We start from the raw sequence: 26,056 nt of genomic DNA, 5'->3' as shown, positions 1-26,056 counted from the left end.
CAACACATTTTATCATCTCCCTCACTTCTAATTTTAAGAGTGTACAACATTTCAAAAAATCTACTAACCGCTTCCACCTCCCAATCATAAACTGAGCGAGAAAACAAAATATTCCACAGAATTGTGCCATTTTGTCTCTGCATATTTTCCTCCACCCAAGCATCCTTGCCTCTAGCAATGAGAAACAATTCTGGAAAAAGAGTCTTCAAAGGAATCTCCCCACACTACACATCATGCCAAAATAGAACTTTCGAACCATTCCCGATCTCATATCTCACATGAGCTGCAAAAGCATCCCATCCCCTCCTAATACTCTTCCAAATTCCAAACCCAAAAGAACTCCCAACCTCCTTAGAGCACCAACCACCCCCCATACTTTCATATTTGGAATCCACCACCTTTCTCCACAAAGCATCCCTCTCCAAAGCATACCTCCATAACCATTTACCCATCAAAGCTTTATTGAACATAACCATATTTCTCACTTCTAGTCCCCCCGAAACCTTTGAAGAACAAATCGTACGCCAATTAACCAAATGAAATTTAAATTCGTCTCCAATACCACCCCAAAGGAAGTCTCTCTGAAGTTTTTCCAAACGATTTGCCACTCCCACTGGAATAGGGAAGAGAGACAGAAAATATGTAGGTAAACTTGAAAGAGTACTATTAACCAAAGTTAACCTCCCACCCTTAGATAAATACAACCTCTTCCAACCCGTTAATCTCGCTTCCATCTTCTCAGTAACGCTATTCCACATATACGTGTCTTTATACTTTGCACCCAATGGCAGACCCAAATACTTTAACGGAAGTGAGGCCACACCACACCCAAGAATACTAGCCAACTCCTCCACATCCCCTACCTCACCTACCAGAACCATCTCAGATTTTGACAAATTAATTCTCAAGCCCGAAGCTGCTTCAAAACAAAGCAGCAAACACCTCAAGTCTCGGATTTGGTCAGCAATAGGATCACAAAAGATCAACGTATCATCTGCAAATAAAAGATGGGATACCGTCATAGCATCTTACGTACTCGATCCCACTGAGAACCCCGATAGGCGCCCACTGTCCACCGTCGCATATATCATCCGATTGAAAGCCTCCATCACCAACACAAACAAAAGCGGAAACAAAGGATTCCCTTGTCGAACACCCCGTGAGCTACGAAAAAACCCTGAAGGCGACCCATTGATATTTATGGAAAAACAAACAGTAGAAATACAATGAGCAATCTAGCCACGCCATCTCTCCCCAAAACCGCATCTCTTCAAAACATAAAGCAAAAACTCCCAACTTACATGATCATATGCCTTCTCCAAATCCAACTTACAAATAATGCCCGGAGTTCTAGATCGACTCCTGCTATCCACGCATTCATTTGGCACCAAAAAAGAATCCAATATTTGCCTCCCCTTGATAAAAGCAGTCTGAGAATGGGAAACCTTCCCCAACACCGACTTCAACCTATTTGCCAGGACCTTTGAGATGATTTTGTACATTCCAATTATTACGCCCTGTGTATTGGGGTTGTGTAGTCTTTGTGACCATGGCAGTGCTTGTGGCTACAGACACCGAAGCAGAAAGGGGAGTTGAACATAGCTTGCAGATCTAATGCAAGTAGACCTATATTTGGAGGAAGGAGGGTTGGACATAGCTGGCAGATCTAATGCAGGTAAGCCTGTATTTGGAGGAGGAAGGGGGGAACTGTATGTGAGAACTGTAGATCTAGCTTGGGTGAACACAAATCTGCCACAGAAGAAAGCAGATCTGTCATGGATGGATGCAGATCTGAGGAGGGAATCCATCAACTTAGTCCGAATTGTACGTTTGAGGAGATGTGGAACATCATTCCCATAGACGGCGCCAATTGTTGAAGCATATTTTTGCACAACTGGACTGGATGATGGGCTCCTGAGAAACAAGGGAAGACTGTCGGAGTTACGCTAGCCCAAAGGGGGCTGGCGGGGAGCCTCCGATGTTTAAGTCAGTAAAGTGGTTTGAGAAGAAAGTGGAACAGAGAAAGTTTTTTTTTGTGGTGTAGAGGCTATACCTGTTTTTGGGGATATGTGACTCTTTTTATGGAAGGCTCCCTGGAGGTGGTCCCTGATGGGTGTCTAATTATGTGCCACATGGTGGGCTTGTAGCTATGCCATAACTGTCTTAGGGCAGGCGACTCTTAAAATTTTATAGCCTTTCTAGTGAGTTGGCCTTTTTCGTTAATTGGGCCCTAAGCTGTTTATTCCCTCATCAGAATTAAAAGCTTTAAGTTGAATGTGCCCCTCCTGTTGACAAATACTGGAAAAAGAAGTTGTATTGAGATAATTATAATACAGATGTGATGAATCTAGGCCACCATAGAATTTTCACCCTCTGAATGCGAGGAGAAAAAGATAACAGAGTAAGAACCTAGCAGGATGCTTATCAAAATATTCTGGTCTCAACTATATGCTTGTGGACAATTTATAAATGGGCCGTTTCCTGGTCTGTGCAATGGCAAGCTTTGATGGAGCAGGTTATAGTTGGAGAGGAGATGAGATACTGCCGAGTTGCTGAGAAAGCTGAAATGATATTGGCATGACTGAAGATCCTCACATGGATGTAGAAGATGTTTTATGATGGATGTAATCATCGTTGTTTCAGCAGTTGACATTCCAGATACTGCAGTTAGTTAAATTCAATTTTTCATGCATGCAAATAGCGAAGGTAATAATCAGGCTGAGAATTTTATCCTCGCTATGTAAGAGGAACTTAATTTTTTTTCAGAGGCATGACGTATAATGGTTTTGGGGCTTTATGAGCATTTATTATGGTTCTTGAATTTCAAAATATCTCCTTACATAATATGTAAATTGCCTCAAAATTTTCTGCAGGTCTCCTTCCGTTCTCTCCTTTTTAATTTTGTGGTTTGAGTTTGAAGATGATGTAAATTGATGGTGCTATATAGTTATAATTTAAGTGAGATCTCTTCCTAACTCTACATATCAGGACCTATTTCTTAATCTTGAGACTTCCATTACACGTTCTCTAATACAGGTTATTTGAGAACCATATTGCTTATGAATTTGGTTTGTATATTCTTTCCAAAGAAAGTGAGGATATGATCGTGTTTTGGTGAACTTGTAGTCAATGCCTGAAATGCCAAAAGTGATGGAACCTCCATTTCTCTTCCTTTATCTTGCACCAAATATCTTCAGGGACTGTAGGTCAGATAGCATTCTGGCTGCACTTGGGTTGGGTTGTTCTCAAATGACATGTTCTGGGTGGAACTAGTATTCCTTCATGTATATTACTCTCTCTCTTTGCATATGAGGCTTTTGTTTGTCATTTTATAATATTAATCGAATCTCATGTCTTCAGCTGTCAATACTGCCTTTTTCTATCTTAAAGCTTCTGAGTTCAATGCTAAATTGTTTTTGGTGTACTGCCTCCATCCTCATTGTTTGCTGATATCTTGAGCACTAGCAGGTGTGCTTGTGATGCTGGTACTTGATGGACATTATACTAATAAAAGCTATTTGTTTTGCAGATTGGGGACCTAACATTGATGTAGTTGGATTTTGTTTTCTTGACCTTGCGTCAAATTATCAACCTCCAGATTCACTAGTGAAATGGCTTGAAGCTGGTAAAGAGCCCATCTATGTTGGGTTTGGTAGCCTTGTGAGTTTCTTTGCCCTGAACTTTTACTTTTTATTTCAATTTTGTTTATGGATTTCAAATTTTGGTGAAACATAACATCCAACAAAAGATATGGAAATATTAGGGATATTTGATTATTGTTTTCTATCGAGAATGGATTGAAGGTGTATTTATTATAGACGAGTCTTGAAGAGATTATAGCTTATTTGTATAGTCATTTATATTTATTCTGGAATCTCTAGTCTGAATAGTTTAACAACCCGCTGAATAAACCACGAAGTTTAAAAGCTTATATCTTCCTCCTTGATGCCTTCCTGAAGCTACTTTATTGGGCTTTTAGGTGGAGCGTTGTGTAATCAACTTAATAACTAACTACCTAGCATTATTGTGGAGAATGATTACTTTATGGCTATTGTAGTTTGCATGACCTGTTTAGACAGAAAATGTGGAGGCACGTTACACTTGTTGTTATTACCTAGCCTACTTCACACATCTTATTATATAGGTTTAGAGAAATATAACAATGATGAAAATTCCCACAAACCCTAATAACTCTTCTAATACTCCCTCTCTAGCTGGAGCATATATATATATATTTCATATAAGCCCAGCTTCAAAGAAACAAGCAAACGAAAAACATACTTTAACACTCCCCCTCATGCTGGAACAGCTTCGAGTACACAATACAAAGACATAAAAATAAAAATAAAAAGAAAATTCGCTAAAAACTTCAACGCAGGTCGAAAACTTGCTGAAAAACTGCAACAGGCAGTCGGATCTCACCGCAAAACACCAAGGCCAGTAGGATCTCACTGGAAAACACCAAGGACCGGTCAGAAACCCAACGCAAAACACCAAGGCCGGTCGGACCTCATTGCAAACACCTATAGTCGGTTGGATATCACACAAAACACAGGCTGATAGGATCTCACCGGAAAACACAGAGGACCAGAGGAACCCACCGTAAAACACCAAGGCCGGTCAGATCTCACCGGAAAACACCAATAACCGGTCGGTTCTTGCCACAAACGCCAAGGCCGGTCGGATCTCGACAACCAATGACGATCACATTTCCTGTGGTCAACCAACAACGACGATAACTTGAACGCGAACTTGTAAACACTACTCTGGTACTGCCACTGAGCAACAAACCCGTTGGAGCTCCATGTAGCCCAAACCAACAAGAATTGGCTAAAACTCCATGAACCGGCCTAGAAACAAATCGGCCTTGAAACTCACTGAACCGGCTCTAAAAGATGCTGAACGAGGATAAAAATACCTAACCGGACGAGAAAGGAGATGGACCTGTTAGAATATGCTCTGAACCAGTAAGAAAACTACTGAACCAGACCTGAAATGTACTGAACTGGATAAAATTTGTACTGAACCAGATGAAAACCATCTGAACCGGCCAAGAACCAGCAAACCAGTCAAACACTACTCCAGCTATCTTTATCTAGGATAGGGAAGAACAAGCAACCAGAACCAAACAGGGATTGTCTTCTCTACCAACTCGTCGGAAACTTGCCGGCAACGACCAGACCTTGCTGGAAACAACCAGAACTTGCCTTCGACACCAACTACAACTGTCGTACTCCTTAGAAACACCTCATACAACGTCAGAGAGCACAAAAAACCACTGCCAAACACAACAAAAGCTGCCAGAACTTGCCAAAGATGTTTAGACCTTGCCCTTGCCGGTGGCCTCCATGAAAGCACCGATTGATGCCACCGACAACCAATAACGTTGCAAACACCGCCGAAGACCACTGCACCACCACGAAAACGCACAGCAAACTTTTTTTTTTTTTTTCTACCACAGATTTGGTTTTTTTTTTTTTTTTTTTTTTTTTTTTTTTTTTTTTTTTTAAAAAAAAAAAAAAAACTGGAGATCACCATGAATAGCTCTTTTAGAGCTTCATCAAGGCACCGCTAGCGGTTCTGCCATCAAAGAGAGACACACCAAGACGTGAAGGGATGAGAGAGGAAAAACCAAAAATAGAGAGAAAACTAAGACTACAAACAAAGGACCAAGGATCTAAACCTTAGGTTTTGATACCATGTTTTAGTTTGTATGAACGGTTTAGACAGAAAAGGAGGAGGCACGTTACACTTGTTATTGTTGTTATGTAGCCTATCTCACACATCTTATTATATAGGTTTAGATAAATATGACAATGACCAAAATACCCACAAACCCTAATGACTCTCACAAACCCTAATAACTCTTCTAACAATGGTCATATTTCTAGCTAGGATCAAAAGGTAGCCGGAGTATATGCCAAACTCTGCATGACAAGTATGTGACTGACTAATGTTCTCACTTTTTTGAAGTATTTTATTCTTTAAAGCTTAGGAGATGAAAGTGCATATTGTAGGTAAACTGTAATTGCGTAACCTTTTATGTGCATGTTTTCACATGAAGGGACGTTAGGAAACATAATCAATTCCTGATTCCCTAATTTTATTCTCATTATTATTGTGATATGCATCCATTTTAGGGTTAAACACTCATTACCCCTTGTGGTTTCAAGACTTTATTTTTACCCACCTCAATTTCAATTTGTATCGCAGATGGTACCTCACTTATTGCTAAAAGCAGAGATGGTACTTCTGTCCAAAATTCATCCATAAAATTGATGGAAGTCCACGCCAACCCAATAAGAAACTAACACATGGACATATCTCATATTAAAAATTTAAAAAGTCATTAAAAATTTAAAAAATGTATAAAAAGCTAAAAATTTAAAATAATTAAAAAACCATTAAAAAACTTAAAAAAAAAAAAACATATATAATTGGTGGCTCGAGCCACCGCCATTGTGCCTTTTGGGGGTGGCCGAACGACCCCTAAGTGGCGAAACGGGGGTGGCTGAAACCACTTGGAATATGCTTCCAACCAAGGTACTCATTTCTCCTCTCCTTTCCAATCCCTGTTCTGACCTCCTGTGCCCCCTTTGCACAACATGTGATGACCATGGTCCATCTCTTTTTGAACTACATTTTTGCTTGAGGGGTTTGGAGAGAATCCTTTTGGCCTCTCAACTCTCAAGCTCTGGGCATCTCCTCCCTGATAGACTGATCAGTATGATTCTGAACCTGAGTAAACTGCTTGTCATCCCTTTAGTTGAGCATCATCTTTTCCAGATTTTTGCTGTGGTTACCTGCGACTTGCTTTGGTTCTCCCGAAACTAAGCTCATCATGACAACTCCCTTCTAGTGGCTATCTCTTTAGCCAGATCTGTCAAGAAGATTTCATTTGGAGCATCTTCAAGCGTGGAAATCCATGTCTCAGCCCTTGGTGAAGAGATGGCAGCCCCTGTTAGGAAATTAATCCTATTTTCCAAGACCTGTGAGATGCGAAAAATAAGTAGGCAAAAAATTAAATCAATCACACACGACACCAAGATTTGAGTGGTTCTCGCAATATGAAGTACGTCCACTGGTGGAGGCAACTCGGAGAAAATTCATTATCAAAAGGTGAGTATAAGAGAGTAACAGGGTGAGAAAACCATTCAAACCCAAAGCCCTAATACACCAAATTCTCACTTTTACCCAAAAGGAGAATAATAACAAAAAAGAAAAAAAACCTCTCTTTCTTTAGTGCTCTCACCTTCTTTTTCTCTCAATTTTTGCACACCTTTGTGGTGCCTTACTCTCTTTGGCTTGAGTCGCACAGTCCCTCAAAGAGGACTACTCCTTTTGTAGCATGAAAAGTCGGTCAACATAACCTTCTCCAAGTCAATCTCAAACTTCTACACCTAGGAGGACTTTGAGACATTTAAGTCGGCCAACACATGCAACTCCAAAACAACAAAAGGAACAAGTTACGGGCCCCACTTTCCTTGATTCAAGGCACACCACAACAATCTCCACCATGACTTGAATCCCATCAAGTTGCAACAATCACCTCTCAGAATGCCTCCGCCCATTGCCCTCAAGGGCAATCATAATTTGTTGTGCAAATATCTACTTAAATAAATTGATAAATATTTGTACGTTTTACTCGCAAGTGCACAAGATTAAAACAATAGTATAGTAGGCAAATACGAGATGATTCCCACTAGGATTGGTATAAATTGTATTTAAAGAGAAATTCCTGAAAGAGATATATTGAATAAGACGTGATAAAATATTGAATTAAAAATAATAAGAAGAAAAGGTAGGGCTTCGATATCCACCGCTAATCATACTCAAATAAGATTCGCAATGTGCACAATACTACAATCATAACATGATGCTTAATGTTTACTAGTCACAAGGGAATGATATATTCTCTTAAACCTATTGATTTCCCTAAGCAACGAGTTAAGCATGGTATCTACTCTAACTCTTTTTTTCCTTGAAGGATTTAGCATGATATCTACTAAGTTGTTCTTCAAGGAAGCATAAATCTATGAAAATCGGTAAACACACTCAGATTGGAATATGGTATCTATTCCAGTTGTCTTTATGTTGATTAATCCAAGAACCTGTGACGGGGTTCTTTCGTTACTCTATTATGCCCAGGACTCGGTCAACCAAATTGACATAAATAACAAATCTATACCACATGCATATGATGGCCAAACATAAACATGCGAGGAATTCAAGAAACTAGAATTAATCAAGTTAAACATCAATATATAAATTGTAGCAACGCAAATTGAAAAACTTAAAGAGACATGATTAGGGCTTCAATCGAGCCCTAACTAAAATATTAGTTACAACTAATATTGACTAAAATTATATACATATAGAAAATAAATAAAAGAAGAAAGAAAAACCAAAATCTTTCTTGAAGTAGCCTCCAATTCTTCCTCAAAGCTTGTGTGTTTTCTTTTCAAAGGTTAGAGGTCTATTTATAGGGATTAGAGAAGCTCTAGAAGCCCTAGAAATCCTAGAAAAATTGTAAATAGGTCTCCTAGTCTAAATAGAATAAGTACAAGTCTTTTCCTTTTCTGGAATTTCAATCCAAGTAGTTGCGGTTCTTTATTGCGGGGCAATTTTGGCATAGTAAACATCCGAAATAGGAAAAACCTATTTGTGATATATTTGTTCAATTTTTTATTAGCTTTCCAACGCTACTAACTTGGTCGCAATTTGATACTTGAGGCAAAAGTTATGATTAAATTACTGAGACGTGCTCATTCTAGATTCTTTCCAAAAATAACGAATTTTTGCTGACTTCTCTTTTCTTAAATTCAAAATTGATTTGGAAACAAAAGTCTGATTTTGTTCTCTCTCACAGAAAAAACCCCTAGGTCTCCCTCCCAGTGAAAACTGTCTTGAGGGAGGGAGGGTTCTCCCTCCCTCCCTCCTCCTCTTCTGGTCCCTTCCTCCTTGTGCTTTTCTTTTTTAGTCTTTTAGCTTGGGGTTCTCTTCTTCTTGGGTGTAGTTCGACGGTGGTTGGGTTTCTCCGGTGCTCTCGCGTCCCGCCAGAGGACTGCCGGCCTACTCCAGTCTTTTTGATGGCCGCCGCGCCGTTGTGTATGGTTGATGGGTTCTTTTGCTCCTTGGGTAGTAGATCTACAGTGCTTGGGTCCTCACCTACGTGCTCGTGCTTCTCTGGAGGGTTCTCCGTCGTGGTCCGGCTTTTCCCCGCCGCCGTAGCAGCTGCGGGTGACTGTCACGCGCCGGAGCCGGAGTGCGTGGCCGTGGGCGTTTTCTGAAGTTTGGGTGTTAGATCTGCGGAGTTTGGGTCCTCTTCACCGCGCACGGGCACCTCCGGCGGCTTCACCGGCGCTTTCCGCGACTTCTGTGGGTTTTCCGGAGGTTTCTCTTCGGCGTCGGTGCGCGTGGGTCCACGCGCCACCGTGTCTGCGGGTTTTTTTTTTTTTTTTTTTTTTTTTTCTAGGTTGGGTTCTTTTGGGGCCTTTTTCTGTTGTTGGGTTTTGGGTTTCTTTAGGGTTTTGTTGTTATTTGGGTGTTTAATGGGGGCTTTTACTGTTTTGGGTTTTGGGGCTCTCGAGGGTTTTGGGTGTTGTTGGGTTTTGGGGTTTCTGAGGGTCTTGTTGGGTTCTGCTTTTTGGGCTAGCTGGGCTCTTCCTTTGTATACTCCCTGTGTACTAAGGGGCGCCTTACGCTTTTTTAATGAAATTCTTACTTATCAAAAAAAAAGTTTGCCGACTTCGTTATAATCTTGGAATTTGATGGATTTTCTTCTAAAACCTATAAAATACAAGAAAACACAAAAACAACACAAAACATCGAACTACAACAAAACTAAGAGCTTAACATATGTAAATTAAGGGGCTTGAATGTGTAACATTCAACACTTATTATAATTCACAAGTACCACTCAAGTCCAAGCTTCTCTTGAACTTGAGCATAGGACATAGTTTAGACATAACACCATGCTTCTTTACCAGTCCACTTGGCCACATAGCTTTCTCTGATGACTCTTTCTTCCTGTAGACCCATCTGCACCATTTAGCCTTCTTTCCCTTGAGCAATCCTCCTGACCCCCAAGTTTTACCATTCTGTAGTAACTCCACCTCTTTCAGCATACCACCCTGAATAGACAATGGATCTCCACTACTAGCTGTCAGAGCAAAGGAAACCATATCCTCAAAGCCATACCTCTCTGATGCTTTTCGATCATGTTTTTCTCTGCTTCTTGCTAAAGAATAAGGCTCTTCTCGGTGCTGTGAATTTCTTGAAGATTTTTCGTCATCACATTCATCCGTGAGTGAACACTGTTCATCAAGCTCCACCTCCACGACTTGTTTTCCTTTCTGGCTGTTAGTCATTGCCTTATCTAAGTTGACAAACTGAGACTTCTTAGATTCCGACTCTATACCCACAGGTTCTGCACTTGACTTGTCCTTGTACACATCTTGTTCATTAAAAGTAATTTTCCTACTTCTAATGATCTTTCGGTTTTGATCATCCCAAAACCTATGGTCAAAGGCCTCATTAACTGTATCTCTAATATTTGTAGTCGTATAGAGAGTACTTGTCTTGTATCCACGAGCTAAAATTCTAGCTTCCGTGCTAACTTTCCACCTACCACCGTGAAAGCTAATAGCATGTCCTTCTTCATCCAGTTGTCCCACTGAAATCAAATTCTCTTTCAGTTTTGGAACATGTTTGACTTTTTGTAGTTTCTATATCGAGTCACTGTGGACTCTAATGCGAACATCACCCATGCCCACAATATCCAACGCCAATCCGTCAGCCAAGTAAACCTTTCTGAAATCTCCAGCAACATAGTTTTCGAGAATTTCACGGATTGCAGTGGTATGGAAAGAAGCTGCTGAGTCCAAGACCCAAGAATCAAGACGACTGTCGACAGTGAGAATTAGGGCATCATATACTTCTTCTGTCACCACTTTTGCAGAGTCGTTCCCAGCCTTCTTCCTTGGTTCCTTGCAGTTCTTCTTAAAGTGGCCAGTCTTCCCACAATTCCAGCATTCTGGTTTGTTACCAGATCCGGATTCGCTTATACCTTTTATGGATCGTGATCTATCTCGTCCAGAGTTTTTGCCGTATCTTCTACCCCTTGTCTCAAGGTTTAAGACAGTACCAGAACATGAGGCTTCGCTAGAATCCCTTTTGCGCATCTTCTCACTTAGAATCAAATCTCATACTTGAGTTTACTGTTCCCTTCAGAACTGCTCACAGCCATTCTCATGGCCTCCCAACTGTTTGGCAAAGATGCAAAGACAATCAATGCGCGGATCTCATCATCAAAATCAATTTCCACGGAAGGCAATTGATTTTTGATTGTATTGAATTCATTCAGATGTTGCGCCACCAAAGCCTCTTCTGTCATCTTTAGGTTGAACAATTTATTCATCAGATGCACCTTCTTGTTAGCATATGGTTTTTCATATATATCTGACAAAGCTGCCATTAGATCCACTGTGGTCTTCTCATTCACAACACTGTGTGCAACTGATATTGACAGTGATAACTTGATAACTGCTAGGGCCTTACGATCAAGCAGAGCCCACTATCTATCATACATGTCGTTGGGTTGTTCCCCTAAAAGAGGTTGATAGAGTTCATTCCCATAAAGAATATCTTCAATCTGCATCTTCCAATACCCAAAATTTGTGCCGTTGAACTTTTCGATTCCAATCTTTACTTCTTCTACTGCCATCACTCCTACTGGAACCAAAAGCTCTGATACCAGTTGTTAGGAAATTAATCATATTTCCCAAGACTCATGAGATGCGAAAAATAAGAAGACAACAAAATTAAATCAATCACACACGACACCAAGATTTAAGCGGTTCCCTCAATATGTGGTACGTTTACTGGCGGAGGCATCCCAGAGAAAATTCATTACCAAAAGGTGAGTACAAGAGAATAACAGGGTGAGAAAACCACTCAAACCCAAAGCCCCAATATATCAAATTCTCACTTTTACCCAAAAGGATAATAATAACAAAAAAGAAAAAAACCTCTCTTTCTTTTAGTGCTCTCACCTTCTTTCTCTCAATTTTTGCACACACCTCTACGGCGCCTTACTCTCTTTGGCTTGAGTCGCATAGTCCCTCAAAGAGGACTACTCCTTTTATAACCTTCTCCAAGTCAATCTCAAACTCCTACACCTAGGAGGACTTTGAGGCATTTAAGTCGGCCAACACATGCAACTCCAAAACAAAAAAGGAACAAGTAACAGGCCCCACTTTCCTTGATTCAAGGCACACCACAACAACCCCCTCCTCCAAATGTCTTCAAGATCAATTTTGATACGTCTGTTAGAGACTCCTTCTTAGCTTGCTACCGAAACTCCAATGGCCTTATTATCCTAGTTGTGATTGATGCCTCCCCCCCTTGTGACCTTGACACTGGCAGGCCTTGGCAGCCTTCCTCGCAGCCTGGTTGGAACCTTCTTTGAACCTGAAGCATTTTGTCTTAAAAGGCGATTCTCTTATAGTGATCACTGCCGTCTCATAGCCCGGTCACATGCTCTCTCTTCTTGGGAAGCAAGGAAGATCAACATAAGTGCTAACTTCTGTGCCCACCATGCGACAAAATGGGCCGCATCCAGATGCTTCTTCGGATGCATTCCCATCTCCACCCAATCCCGCCTGTTTATCCCCTTAGATAGTGGGATGGATCCCCCCTATTTAGTTGTTGTTTCTCTGTATTACTTAAAAAAAAGAAAAATAAGAAGAAAAAAAACATGTCTATAAAATCAGTTTGGCAGAGGAAGATTGTAAAGATGGATGTGTGCAACACTAGGAATGGTAGGATAAGGAGTATAATTATTTGTGACAAGGTGAGAGTGGTTCCAGTTGAAGATTAATTAGGGAAGAGTGGTTTGATATAGTTTAGACATGTAAAACCAAAGTCTATAAATGCACCAGTGCAAGATAGTGACTATATTAATGTGGAATCAATAAAATGCGCCAAGAGAGGCCAAGAATGACGTGAGTCAAAGTTTTAGGGGAAGAAATGATTGTTAGAGATGTAACGAAGAACATGGCTGTAAATAAGGCCTAGTGGTGTCCTTTGTGGCCAATCCAAAATAGGTGGGATTAGGGCTTAGTTTAGTTGAGTTATAGGATATTAAGGAATTGAATAAGAAAAGGATTATGAGTTGTTAGATTCTTTGTAATATTGGTAATAAGTATGTGGTTTTTCCGATTGGAAATTTAAGTTTTGGTAAGCTTCCATGCTTTATAGAGACAAACTATGCAAGCTCTGGCTAATAATTCTGATGTTTTCTGGATTCTGTATGCTATCAAATATGGTATGGCATTTTATTGAAGTGTCCACAGCACTCACGGATCTAGGATGTAAAAGGTGAATTTAGATTGAATTATAATATGTCTCTTTCCTTCCTAATCTGTTAATGAGCTTGCAACAGCCTGTTCAAGAACCAGAGAAAATGACCAACATTATAGTTGGAGCGTTGGAAATCACTCGGCAAAGAGGCATCATTAACAAAGGCTGGGGTGGTCTTGGAAATTGTAGGTCTTGTTTCCTATGCTGTTTCATTGCATTGAGTTTATTTGACTAAAAATTTACCACTATTAATTACTTGGGAAACTTTTAAATTGTGGAAGCACATAATATATGAACAATTTACTTATTTCAGTGGCAGAACCGAAGGACTTTGTGTACTTACTGGACAATTGCCCGCATGATTGGCTATTCCCAAGATGCATCGCAGTGGTAAACTCTCCATATTTTCTTCATTGATTCTTATTATGTTGAGGTGTGACGGCATTGATATTGCAGAATCAGTTTCTCAAATGCTAGGCTGGCATGATTTCTTTGTTAGAGTTCTTGGCAGTTAGGCATAGAAATGGTTTCCTTCTAAGATCTGTGTATTTGGGCTCTTCCATTCTGGTTTCTGCTCAATATAATATTCTATATACAATTTGATTTGAGGGATTTGAAACAAAAAGTTTCCAGTTTGTGGGACAGATCCAGAAAAAGGTCATTGAGGGGGCCACATTGGATAACTTCTTCTGTTGTCAAGGTCCTATGAATTTATGGGGTTCGGGGATTCTTAATTTGACCAGGCCAATGTATAATGTGTCAATAATGTTAAACAAGAAATAAAAGACTTATGGGGCCTGACCCCCCGTTGTACTAGTCTCTGACAGTTTGCAATAATGATACATCCTCAAGACTTTAGTGGTCATGTTTTCTTGGCTTCACGATGCAGGATCTTCAATATGAAGCACTCTATTAGGATTTATTATTCGTGGTTAAATGTGAAATAGGTCTAGGGATGGTTGGAGTTTAGTAGAAAAGGAATTATGCAAATGATACTGTTGTTAGGGTTTTTGTGAAAAGAAAAAGGAGGCATGTTATGTTGTCATACGTAGCCTACCTCACATATTATTATATAGGCTTTGGAGAATATTACAATGACCACAATACCCTCAAACCCTAATATATTATTCTAACTCTCCCCCTCAAGCTGGAGCATATATATCATATAAGCCCAGCTTGTTACAAATACACTATAACTGGTTCTGACACAAAGCTTTTGTAAACACATCAGCTAACTGGTCTCCAGACCACGTATGCTGTAGATATATCTCCATCGAGTATCTTGTCTCTGATGAAATGACAATCAACCTCAATATGCTTAGTCCTTTCATGAAAAACTGGGTTAGATGCAATATGTAAAGCAGCCTGATTATCACAAAATAACGGAATAGGAGTAGGAGCTGAGAACCCAATCTCTTGAAGGAAATGTTGTAACCAGGTCAATTCAGTAGCAGTATGAGCCATTGCCCTGTACTCTGCTTCAGCACTAGATCGTGCCACTACTGTTTGTTTCTTACTCTTCCAAGTGACAAGTTTACCACCAAAGAATGTGCAATAACCTGTAGTAGACCGTCTATCTGAAGGAGAACCTGCCCAATCTGCATCAGTAAAACCTTCGACTCTAAGATGTCCATTTGGTCTATATAGTATTCCTAGACCAGGGGCTCTCTTCAAATACCGAAGAATGCGAGTAACAGCTTCCCAATGTGAAACCCGAGGAGCCTCCAAGAACTGACTAACAACACTAACTGCATATGAGATATCTGGCCTGGTGATAGTAAGATAGTTCAACTTCCAAACTAGACGGCGATACCTGCCAGGATCTTCAAATAATTCACCTTCACCCTTCAATAATTTCTTATTTGGATCCATCGGAACATCAACTGGTCGAGAACCCAAGAGACCTGTCTCTTCTAATAAATCAAGTGCATACTTTCTCTGAGATAAGTTGATACCTGTTCGAGATCTAGCAACTTCAATACCAAGGAAATATCGAAGTTTGCCCAAATCCTTTGTATGAAACTGCTGTTGTAGAAACTGTTTTAAACGAGCAATGCCTTCTGAATCATCTCCAGTAATAACAATATCATCTACATATACCACAAGAAATATATAGCCTGCACTAGTGTGTAAGTAAATACTGAATGATCCGTCTGACATCTCTGAAGACCAAACTTCAATACTGCTTCAGAGAATTTTCCAAACCATGCCCTCGGTGATTGCTTGAGACCATAAAATGCCTTTTTCAACTTACAGACACGGCCTGGAGACTCCCCCTGAGCAACAAACCCAGGTGGTTGCTCCATATAAACCTCCTCATGCAAATCCCCATGCAAAAAGGCATTTTTGACATCCAATTGAAACAAGGGCCAATCCAGAGTAGCAGCCAAAGAAATAAGAACACGAACAGAAGAAATTTTGGCAACGGGTGAGAAAGTTTCATCATAATCAATACCATACGTTTGTGTATAGCCTTTAGCAACCAGCCGAGCTTTCAATCGGTCAATAGAACCATCAGGATTAAACTTAACTGTGAAGACCCATTTGCAACCAACAGTCTTCTTATGAGGTGGTAAAGGAACAAGCTCCCACGTCCCATTTTGATGCAAGGCGCTCATTTCCAATTCCATAGCTTGCCTCCAACCGGAGTGAGATAAAGCATCATGCACTGTCTTTGGAATGCAAATACTAGAGAGGTGGGAAATAAAACAAGATAGTGAAGGAGATAAAGAACTAGTGGATACAAACGGACTGATAGGATGGTGAGTAGTGCAAGAACGTGTACCTTTCCGTAGGGCAATGGGCAAGGAGTCTGATGCAGGTGGAAACACTGGATCTGAAGACGGTGAGGATGATGGTGGAGGAGCAGGAGCTGATGGGCGTGGTCGACGCGTATAAACCTGGAGTGGGGCAGGCGAGTGTGGTGGCGACAAGACTGGAGGAGCAGAGGCAGGCTCAGAGAGAAATGGAACAGGCAGCGGAATGGACGCAGCATCAGGTGCGAGAAAAGAGTCACCCAAAGAAGTTGTAGCAGGGAAATAGGGGAGAGACTCGACAAATGTGACATCGGCGCTAGTGAAGTAGCGTCGAAGAATAGGACTATAGCAACGATATCCTTTCTGAGTGGAGGAATATCCAAGAAATACACATTTAGTAGCACGAGGGTCAAGTTTATCAAAACCGGGACCTAAATTATGGACAAAGCAAACACACCCAAATACCTTAAGGGGCAAGGAGAACGGGGAGGAAGAAGGATATAAAAGGGAACGAGGAGAAACACCATCTAAGACTGAGGAGGGCATCCTATTAATGAGATAACAAGCAGTGAGAACAGCATCACTCCAAAATTGTTTGGGGACATGCATATGAGACAAGAGACAACGTGTAACATCCAATAAATGACGATTCTTGCGTTCGGCCACACCATTTTGTTGTGGAGTGTGAGCACAAGAGGTTTGATGGATAATGCCTTTATCAGACAAATAAGAGGTAAAATGACGAGATGTGTATTCTTTGGCATTATCCGAACGCAAGAGACGGATTTTCTGAGCAAATTGAGTTTTAACCATATTGCGGAAAATTTGAAAAATAGAGAATAGCTCAGTACGATTTTTCATTAAAAATAACCATGTCATACGGGAAAAATCATCCACAAAAGTCACAAAATAATGGGATTTATTGGACGCGATATTAATGGGACCCCATACATCAGAATGAACCAACTCAAAAGGACTCGAAACCCTACGGACAACTCTAGACGGAAAAGAAACACGACGATGCTTACTAAGCTGACAAGCTTCACAAGACACAGACAACTCAGAACGAAGACTTGGGACTTGATGCTTCAAAGTAGGCAGAGACGGATGACCAAGACGACAATGCCATTGAAGAGCGGAGGCCGAGGACTGCAAAGCACGAGAGGCGGGTGTAGGTGCGAGGTCCAGATAATATAAGCCACCAACTTCATGCCCCATACCAATCATCCTCTTCGTCTTGAGATCCTGAAAAATGCACAAAGAGGGGTAAAAACTAACTGAACAATGAAGGGCTTTGGTAATTTTACTAATAGATAGCAAATTAAAGGGAAAACCGGGAACATGTAGAACAGACAACGACTCAATGTCAGGACTCAAATGGGTAGTGCCTGAGCCGGCCACTTGGGAGAGGGAACCATTAGCAAGAGTGACACTTTTAGGTGTAACAACAGAATGATAATCAGAAAGGGAAGTGGACGAACCAGTCATGTGTTCATTTGCGCCAGAATCGATAACCCATGGGTTGCTAGTGGAGGATAAAAGACAGCGAGATGCAGTACCTGACTGAGCAAGAGTAGCAGTGGAAGAGGAAGAAGCTTGCTTATGGGCCATGAACTGAGCATACTCATCTTTCGGAATGGAGATGACATCACACTCCAAATTGAGGCTGGACGGAGCAGGGGGTCCAGAGGTGGCTAGAGAATCTGCTTGAGAAGACACCTGATTGGCAAACCCAGATGGTGTGCCATGTAGATCCCAACAATAATCCACGGAATGATTGTTTCGGCCACAATGAGTGCATTTGCGAGACCCACGACCGCCCGTACGACCACTACCTCGAGAATCACGTCCACCGCGAAAACCACGACATCCTCTACTGACACGTCCTCCACGGGAACTACCAGAACCACCACGGGCAGCAATAAAAGCAGCGCGATCACCCTCACGGTCAGAATTCAACACAGGGCCATGATCAGATAGAGTAGCACGCTGAATACGAGAAAAAACCTCAGGAAGAGATGGGAGATCTGAACTACCCAAGATCTGTGCACGAACTGACTCATACTCAGGTTTCAAACCAAGAAGAAACCGAACCACATCCACATCTTGACGTTGCTTGCCCATTTTCTGTAGATCAGTTGAGAGTGGTTAATACATGTCCCGCTCCTTACAGATGGCCACAACCTGATTGTAATACTCGTCCACAGGCTGAGCACCTTGCTCGAGTCCAAAGTATTGTTTGCAGACTTCATAAATGCGAGTAATATTGCCAGTACCAGAATACATATGACTAAGATGATCCCAAATATCCTTGGCAGTAGGAAGATAAATGCACGAGGATCCAATGTGAGGTTCAACACTGTTCAGCATAAGAGAGATAATCTGATTGTCTTCCTGATCCCAAAGGCTGGTGGAAGTAGAATCAGTCGGTTTGCCTGATTGCAAATGAGTATACAAACCCTTCCCGCGCAAGGATACCTCAACAGAACGTGCCCAATAGACATAATTTTTGCCATTTAATTTCACGGATGTCAGTGGTATATTACCCATAGAAGCTGAAGTGGGTATATCTGATTTAGTAGGAGTAGTCATGCTGAGTCGACACTACCCCAAAGTGTACCAACACGAAGAAGAGAGCCCAAAAAAAAAACACAACACAAGCAATAAAGTGTGTAAAATGGGCCTGAACCGACTTGAACCAAGCTGAACTGGTCTAAAATGGGCTGAACCGGGTTGGGAACTGGATGAACCGGATCTTGAATGTCTGAACCGGGTCTGGAACTGGATGAACTGGATCGAGTTGAAACCGGGTCGGGTTGACCGGAACACGGAGCTGGCGGAACTGAACCGAATGGACTGGGCTAACCCGTGCGGGTTTGAGTGACCCGGCCCGACACAGATCCTCTGCAGCGACAACCGAGACGGCTGGTGACCACGTCAGTCCAATCTCCACGGAACCCACGCACTGAACAACCACCGGGAGAGCCACACCACCACTAAACGTGGCTCCGGCAACCGCAGTCGACGTCAACCTCCACAGACTGCACCGACGCCACCACTAAGCACAGCTCCGGCCATCGCAACCAACACCGACGACAACCAACGGAGCAAACCAACAGAGCAACTCAACGGAGCAAACCATGACGGTGAGATCACGCCACTAATAACCGTGATTGCGCCGCCGCCGCTTGCCAGACACGGGCATGAAGCCCAGTGCCTTAGATTCCTTCGAGAAGCAGTACAATCAGGTCTTTGGGGTTTCTATGGTTCTGTCGTGAATGACGACAAACAAGGGAAAAGAAAAGAAAAGAAAAGAAAAAATAATAAAATAATAATAATAATAATTTAGAGAATAGGGTATAGTATGAAGAACGGAATTAATCCCTAAGATTAAACCTTAGGCTCTGATACCATGTTGTTAGGGTTTTTGTGAAAAGAAAAAGGAGGCACGTTATGTTGTCATACGTAGCCTACCTCACATATTATTATATAGGCTTTGGAGAATATTACAATGACCACAATACCCTCAAACCCTAATATATTATTCTAACAGATACTAAACATTTTGTGGGAATATCCCCCCTATCAATAATTTGAGGACTTGGACAAAGACCATTGTGATTTTGTGCTGTTTGAGAAAAAGCAGTGGTGAATGGTGAATTATGTATTAGTTATGGGAGATGTGGTCTCTAGTTTCTCTTTGTTTGCCTTGGGTTTTGCCATGGACAGTGATGAAATTGTTGGCCTGTTATAAAGGGTGTTTTGGTTGACGTTGGATTAGAGGACTATGGAATGTAGCCCCTTTTCCTCGTTTTGGGCGTGCGATTCTTTTGTACTCCTTTCAAAATTGTGAATACCGAAAAAAAAGTTTTGAAATTATGTTTTTTTTTTATAAGTAATAGCAATTTATTGAAAAGCGCAAAGGGGCGCAACCCTTATACACGGGAAGTATACAAGAGAGCCTCTAAAAGGGTCGAACAGAAAATAAATTTAAAAAATCTACAAAAGTAAAGATACTCAAACTATGATGTGGTGCTATCCAAAAATATAAAGTATTGAGCAACCGCTTCCGTAGCTCCACCATAGGTGTCTCTACATCTTCAAACAGACGAGCATTCCGCTCCCTCCAAATACACCACAGCAAGCATAGAGGAGCTAACCGCCAAGCCTCTTTAGCATGACCACTCCTAATTGCCGCCCCCCCAACTATTCAATAACTCCAACACCGTTCGTGGCATAACCTACTCAACCCCAAATAAAATAAGAACGTAGCTCCAAAGAGCCCGGGCGACCTCGCAGTGAAGCAACAAGTGATCAATAGACTCCCCACTCTTCTTGCATAAACAACACCACTCCATTACTATTACATTCCTCTTACGCAAGTTATCATGCGTCAATATTTTGCCCAAAGATGCTGACCATACGAAGAAAGCCACCCTTGTTGGAGCCTTAACACGCCAAATATTCTTCCAAAGAAAAAAATGGAAGAGATGGGCCATCTTTCCTAATGAGCTCTTCGTCGAAGGATCTCACCTCAAATAAACCTTTTTTAGAGGGATTCCACACTAATCTGTCACCCTCTCCATGACAAGTCGAAGTGGAATATAATCGGTCGAAGAAAGAAAGGACCATATCCATCTCCCAATCCTAGATTTGTCGCGTGAAAAGAACATTTCACTGAATTACACCATTATGGACCACCAAATTATCCGCCACCAACGCGTCTTTGTTCCTTACTATACAAAAAAGAGCTGGAAAGCATTGCTTCAAGGAACTATCCCCACACCACCAGTCTTGTCAAAAACTAATATTAGATCCACTCCCCACTTCAAAACGAACAAAATTGCGGAATTTCTCCCACCCCCTCCTTATATGTTTCCATACACCCACTCCAAAAGATCCCGAAACCTCTTTCGAGCACCACTCACCCTTTAGACTCTGAAATTTGGCATCAATCACCAAACGCCATAAAACCTCTCTCTCTCCCTACCATATCTCCATAACCATTTACCCAAGAGCGCTCGATTGAACTGGATGAGATTGTGAACTCCCAACCCACCTGCATACAAAGGTGTACAAATCTTGTTCCAATTCACTAGATGAAATTTTTTCTCGTCACCAATGCCTCCCCAAAGAAAATCCTTTTGAATTTTATCAAGACAATTAGCCACCCTCACTGGAATAGGAAACAAAGATAAGTAATAAGTGGGAATGTTGGAGAGCGTACTGTTAATAAGAGTCAACCGGGCACCCTTCGACAAGTACATCCGCTTCCAACCCGCCAACCTCCTTTCCATTTTTTCAATAACACCATTCCAAATAAAGTTGGACTTGTAAGAAGCACCCAACGGCAAACCCAAGTAAGTCATAGGCAAAGAGACAACCCTACATCCAAGAAGATTAGCGAACCTTTCGACATCCTCTACTCCACCAATTGGAACAATTTCTGATTTTCCTAAATTAATTCTCAAACCAGTAGCTGCCTCAAAGCATAAGAAGATACATCTCAGATGTCGAATTTGTTCTTCTTGAGCACCACAAAAAATCAAAGTATCATCAGCGAACAGCAGGTGGTTCACAACTAAGGCCTCAGAATCTCTGGAACCCACTGAGAACCCTGTCAAATTACTCTGATCCAATGCGGCAGTCAACATCCGACTCAAAGCCTCCATAACCACCACAAACAACAACGAAGAAAGAGGATCTCCTTGTCGCAATCCACGAGAGCTACTAAAGAAACCCGATGGGGTTCCATTTACAAGAATAGAGAATCTCACCGTGGAAATACAAAAACGTATCCAATCCCTCCATTTTTCCCCCAAACCACATCTCTGTAGCAAATAGAGCAAGAAATCCAAGTTCACATGATCATAAGCCTTCTCCAAATCTAGCTTACACAGGAGTCCAGGTTCCCCCGATCGAATATGACTATCCACACATTCATTTGCAATAAGCACAGAGTCTAATATTTGTCGACCTCCAATAAACGCATTCTGAGTGTTGGAGATAATCTTGCCCACAACGGACTTAAATCTGTTGGCAAGAACCTTTGAAATAATCTTGTAAATCCCCCCTACCAAACTAATAGGGCGAAAGTCTTTGACATCCATGGCACCAGTCTTCTTAGGAATCAAAGAGACAAAGGTAGCATTCAAACTCTTTTCAAACTTGGTTTTTCTTTGCGGAAATCAAGGGAATGAAAAAAAAAAAAAGGGTGGGTTGAAAAAAAATTTAGTTAGGATGCAAGCCAAACATGAATTCAAAAAAATATTTGAAAAAGTTGAAAAATTTTAACATCCGAACAAGCCCTACTATTTTATTTAGCCGGTCTTTCCTTGCCTAAACTCAAGTTTTATCTAGATTGCTTTATGACTAGATAGGGATTTCTAGCCATTCTTTTGATTCATTTTTAGACTTTCTAGATTATTGTAATCTTAGATTTTGAACTTTTTGCATCTCTCATGTAGTACTTGTTCAATGCCCTCCTAATTTTTCAATAAAAATATTGTCACTTAAAAGAAAAGAGCAAACAGTTTTTTGTTGCACTGCACGAGTGTTTGGATGAGTGTGCAGCAAATATATTAACCTGTCAAGCAATTGATGGTACATGCCTTTATCCACTAGAGGACTTTCACCGCTTTCTTGTAATTTTTTATTTTTCTCTATTGGATTGTCAATAGCCTTACAACTGAGCATTCTTTTTCTTTTTTCTGAGTAGATCAAGAACATATTTTTGCTAGGAGAGGAAGATACCATGTCTCAATCTTGCTACTTCAATACTTGGAAAATATTTTAAATGGCATAAGTCTTTTATCTCAAATTCACTAGCAAGATATTTCTTCAACCTATGTATTTAGAACTACCGTGGGAGGCAATAACAGCAGAATGGTCTCCACTACCATCAAAACTAATATGAGATGAGAACCGCTCTTTGGAAGAGTAGTTCGCTTAATGCGAGAAAAGACTTCAAGAAGAGAAGGAATATCTTAGCCACCCTAAATCAGCACACAAACTGACACATACTTGGGTTTCAACCCAATGAGAAACAAAACTACCTACACATCTTTTAATTCCCAAAATATAAATTGTATATATTGATTGATTTATTTTCTTTAATTTTTATCTCTAACCAAATAAAACTTGTTTGTTTCCATTTTTTGTGGAATAAAATAGTTTCTCACTTTTATCTATAGATTTTACAAATGGTCACAATCAAACCCAAAAAATATTATTAAAGAAATAGCCATAACAAAATTCTCAGAGTCTAACTTTTCTCGCATGAACATAAAAATTTCCAAAAAAAAAAAAGAAAAAAAAAGACAAGAACAAACAGTAGCATCAAAAAGTTAAAAGGTTCGTCAACTAGAGACCAATGTCATCTATTACATATATAATGGAGTAACCCCATACATTTGTGAGAATTTGAATCACACAGTCATATTTATAGTCAGCAGGCAAAGTGAAAAAATAATATGACTTATGTGTACCAGCTGTAAGTATTTCTCCTGCTTTGGTTCTATCTGTTGAAGATGGAAACTACCGACATGCTATGATTCTTCTTTATTTATTCTGGTTGTAATAGTCTTTATTTCTTTCCATATTAGTCTATAGTTTTCTTCTATTTAAACCTATGCAATCGTATGAAACTATGACAAGCAATAAGAATTTCTTTCTCTTTTTTTCGTTCTTTATTTTCAACTTGGTATCAAATCTGAATTAGGGTTCTTTGTTTTTTGGATTTGTTTTTTCTTCTTTGCCCGCGGTCGTGCGACTATGTCTTTGTGATTGTGCAACTAGATGTGGCTTACCATAATCTAGGTCGCACGATCCACAAAAGGTACCGCCGGCGTTCTCTGGGTCGTTCCTCCAACGAACGGTGGCGATTTGGTGAATACTTGATCGATCATGAACACTAATCACTTTGTTTGATGGCTTGATTGTGAACAAGGTGGTCTTCCTTGGCTTGTTCGGCAGTTTCTGATTTGATCTGAAGTTGTTGAGGCCTACCGGAGTACATGAGTGGCGGTGCGTGGACCTCCAAAGACGGCAAGACAATTCCTTTTTGCATGACTAAACGACACATCGTTTAGTGAATGTTGATAACAACATGTCATTTAGAAGGGATTTACTGGTCTGTCGTTCAACCCTATTGCCAACGACTTGCATTTCAAAACTAAAGCAAACTACAGGTATGACCTAAACAACTTGCAATTTACCCAAAAAAAAAGAGAAAAAGGCAGATGCTGATTGCAGAATAATCAGTATTTTTTTATGGTTAAATTTTAGTACTCTCTTTTACTTGTAATCTTTTTTGAGCCCACCAGTTGTGTTGGAGCAATTTATTTGGTTGGATGTCTGATTTAAAAATGTCGGAGACAAATCAGACGAAAGGGGTAGAGAGTCAGGTGACCTCCCATGGTGAAAATCCAACTCTTCAAATCACAACTGTCAAATTGGATGGGCTCAATTATCTTGCTTGGTCACAATTTGCTCTTTTGTCTATTAAGAGCAGAGGGAAGATGGGATACTTGAATGGCAGAATTCAAGAACGAAAGCCCAATGATCCTACTTATGATAAATGGGAAGCAGAAAATTTTACTGTTATGTCCTGGTTGCTGCATTCAATGCAACCGAAAATCAGTCAGGGGTACTTATTTCTTCGTACGGCAAAACAAGTTTGGGATACTGCTGCTCAGACATTCCAAAATGGGGAACGTTGCACTGAAATATGACTTGAAGTAACGAATCCATGGACTAACTCAAGGTGATTGGCTAGTAGCCAGTTATTTTCATAAGCTCCGTAGTTTGTGGCAGGAGTTAGATCATTATCAGAATTTGCAACCTGTGTGTGTTGCTGATGCCGTTAAAATTAAGAGTATGATCTTGGGTGGGTTCAGATTTTTGAGTTCTTGGGTGGATTGAACTCAGAGTATGATCCTGTGTGGGTTCAGATTTTTGGGAAGGAACCTCTTCCATCACTGCAAGAGGTTTTTTCATACATTCAAAATGAGGAGAGTTGTCGTAGCACCATGCTTCATCCTAGTTCACAAACCCAATCTGCTCTTGTGGGTACATCTCAACGCACTTCGAGAGATAATTTCAGAGTTCGAGATGGTGGCAGAATAGCAGATGTGGCCTTAGATGACAGAGACAACTTATTCTGTGACTTGTGACCACTATAATAGGTTGTGACATAATCGGGAGACTTGCTTGAGACTTCATGGTCGTCCTACATGAGGTCGTGAGGGTCGCACAAGTGGAGGAACCAGGGCTTGAGTCCATCGTACTTTCACAGTTGAGATGGCCATTCCCACACTCGATACTCATCCTATGGGGGGACTGAGTAAAGACGAGGTAGAAGCACTCCGTCAACTTATGTCTCGATTGGACACACTAACTACTGCATCCTCCTCCACTCTTACAGGTAATTTAACCACTGCTCTGAATGCATCTGCTACTCCCTCTAATGATCCGTGGGTCATTGACTCTGGTGCCTTTGATCATATGACTGGTATGTCTCCTTTATTTTCGTCATATAATCCTTGTTCGGGCAGAGACAAAGTTAGAATAGCTGACCGTTCTCTATCACCAGTGTCAGGTAAATGATCTGTTTCTGTCACCTCCTCTATGACCTTGGTCTCTATCCTTCATGTCCCTAATCTTGCTGGTAATCTATTATCCATTGTACGTATTACCATTGAGTTGAATTGTCGAGTAATTTTTTACTCTTACTATTGCTTCTTTCAAAACCTAGTCACGGGGAAGATGATTGGCAGTGGTAGCATGAAGGATGGCTTGTACTATCTGGACTCTTAGCCCAACATACAAGGTCGGCTCATATAGGCTTATCACACGGTTTGGGCGGATGACTCTGCAGCTAGAATTTGGCTCTGGCATCAACGTTTAGGGCATCCTTCCTTTTTAATTTTGCAACGCAT

General features: G+C 40.9%; 1 protein-coding gene across 2 annotated transcripts in view; it reads left to right on the top strand.

The window, feature by feature from the left end:
* The window catches only part of LOC133851517 (sterol 3-beta-glucosyltransferase UGT80A2-like), a 74,244-nt gene that overhangs the window by 41,851 nt on the left and 6,337 nt on the right, over positions 1-26,056 (top strand). For both annotated transcript variants that reach the window (XM_062287963.1, XM_062287961.1), the window contains exons 9-11: positions 3,530-3,660; positions 13,445-13,547; positions 13,676-13,752. In XM_062287963.1, the coding sequence (XP_062143947.1) occupies positions 3,530-3,660; positions 13,445-13,547; positions 13,676-13,752 (311 nt within the window). The remainder of the gene's footprint in view (positions 1-3,529; positions 3,661-13,444; positions 13,548-13,675; positions 13,753-26,056) is intronic.

The sequence above is a fragment of the Alnus glutinosa genome, chromosome 12 (assembly GCF_958979055.1).
Source record: "Alnus glutinosa chromosome 12, dhAlnGlut1.1, whole genome shotgun sequence".
Taxonomy (NCBI): domain Eukaryota; kingdom Viridiplantae; phylum Streptophyta; class Magnoliopsida; order Fagales; family Betulaceae; genus Alnus; species Alnus glutinosa.
This window is presented reverse-complemented; position numbering and strand designations above follow the sequence as displayed.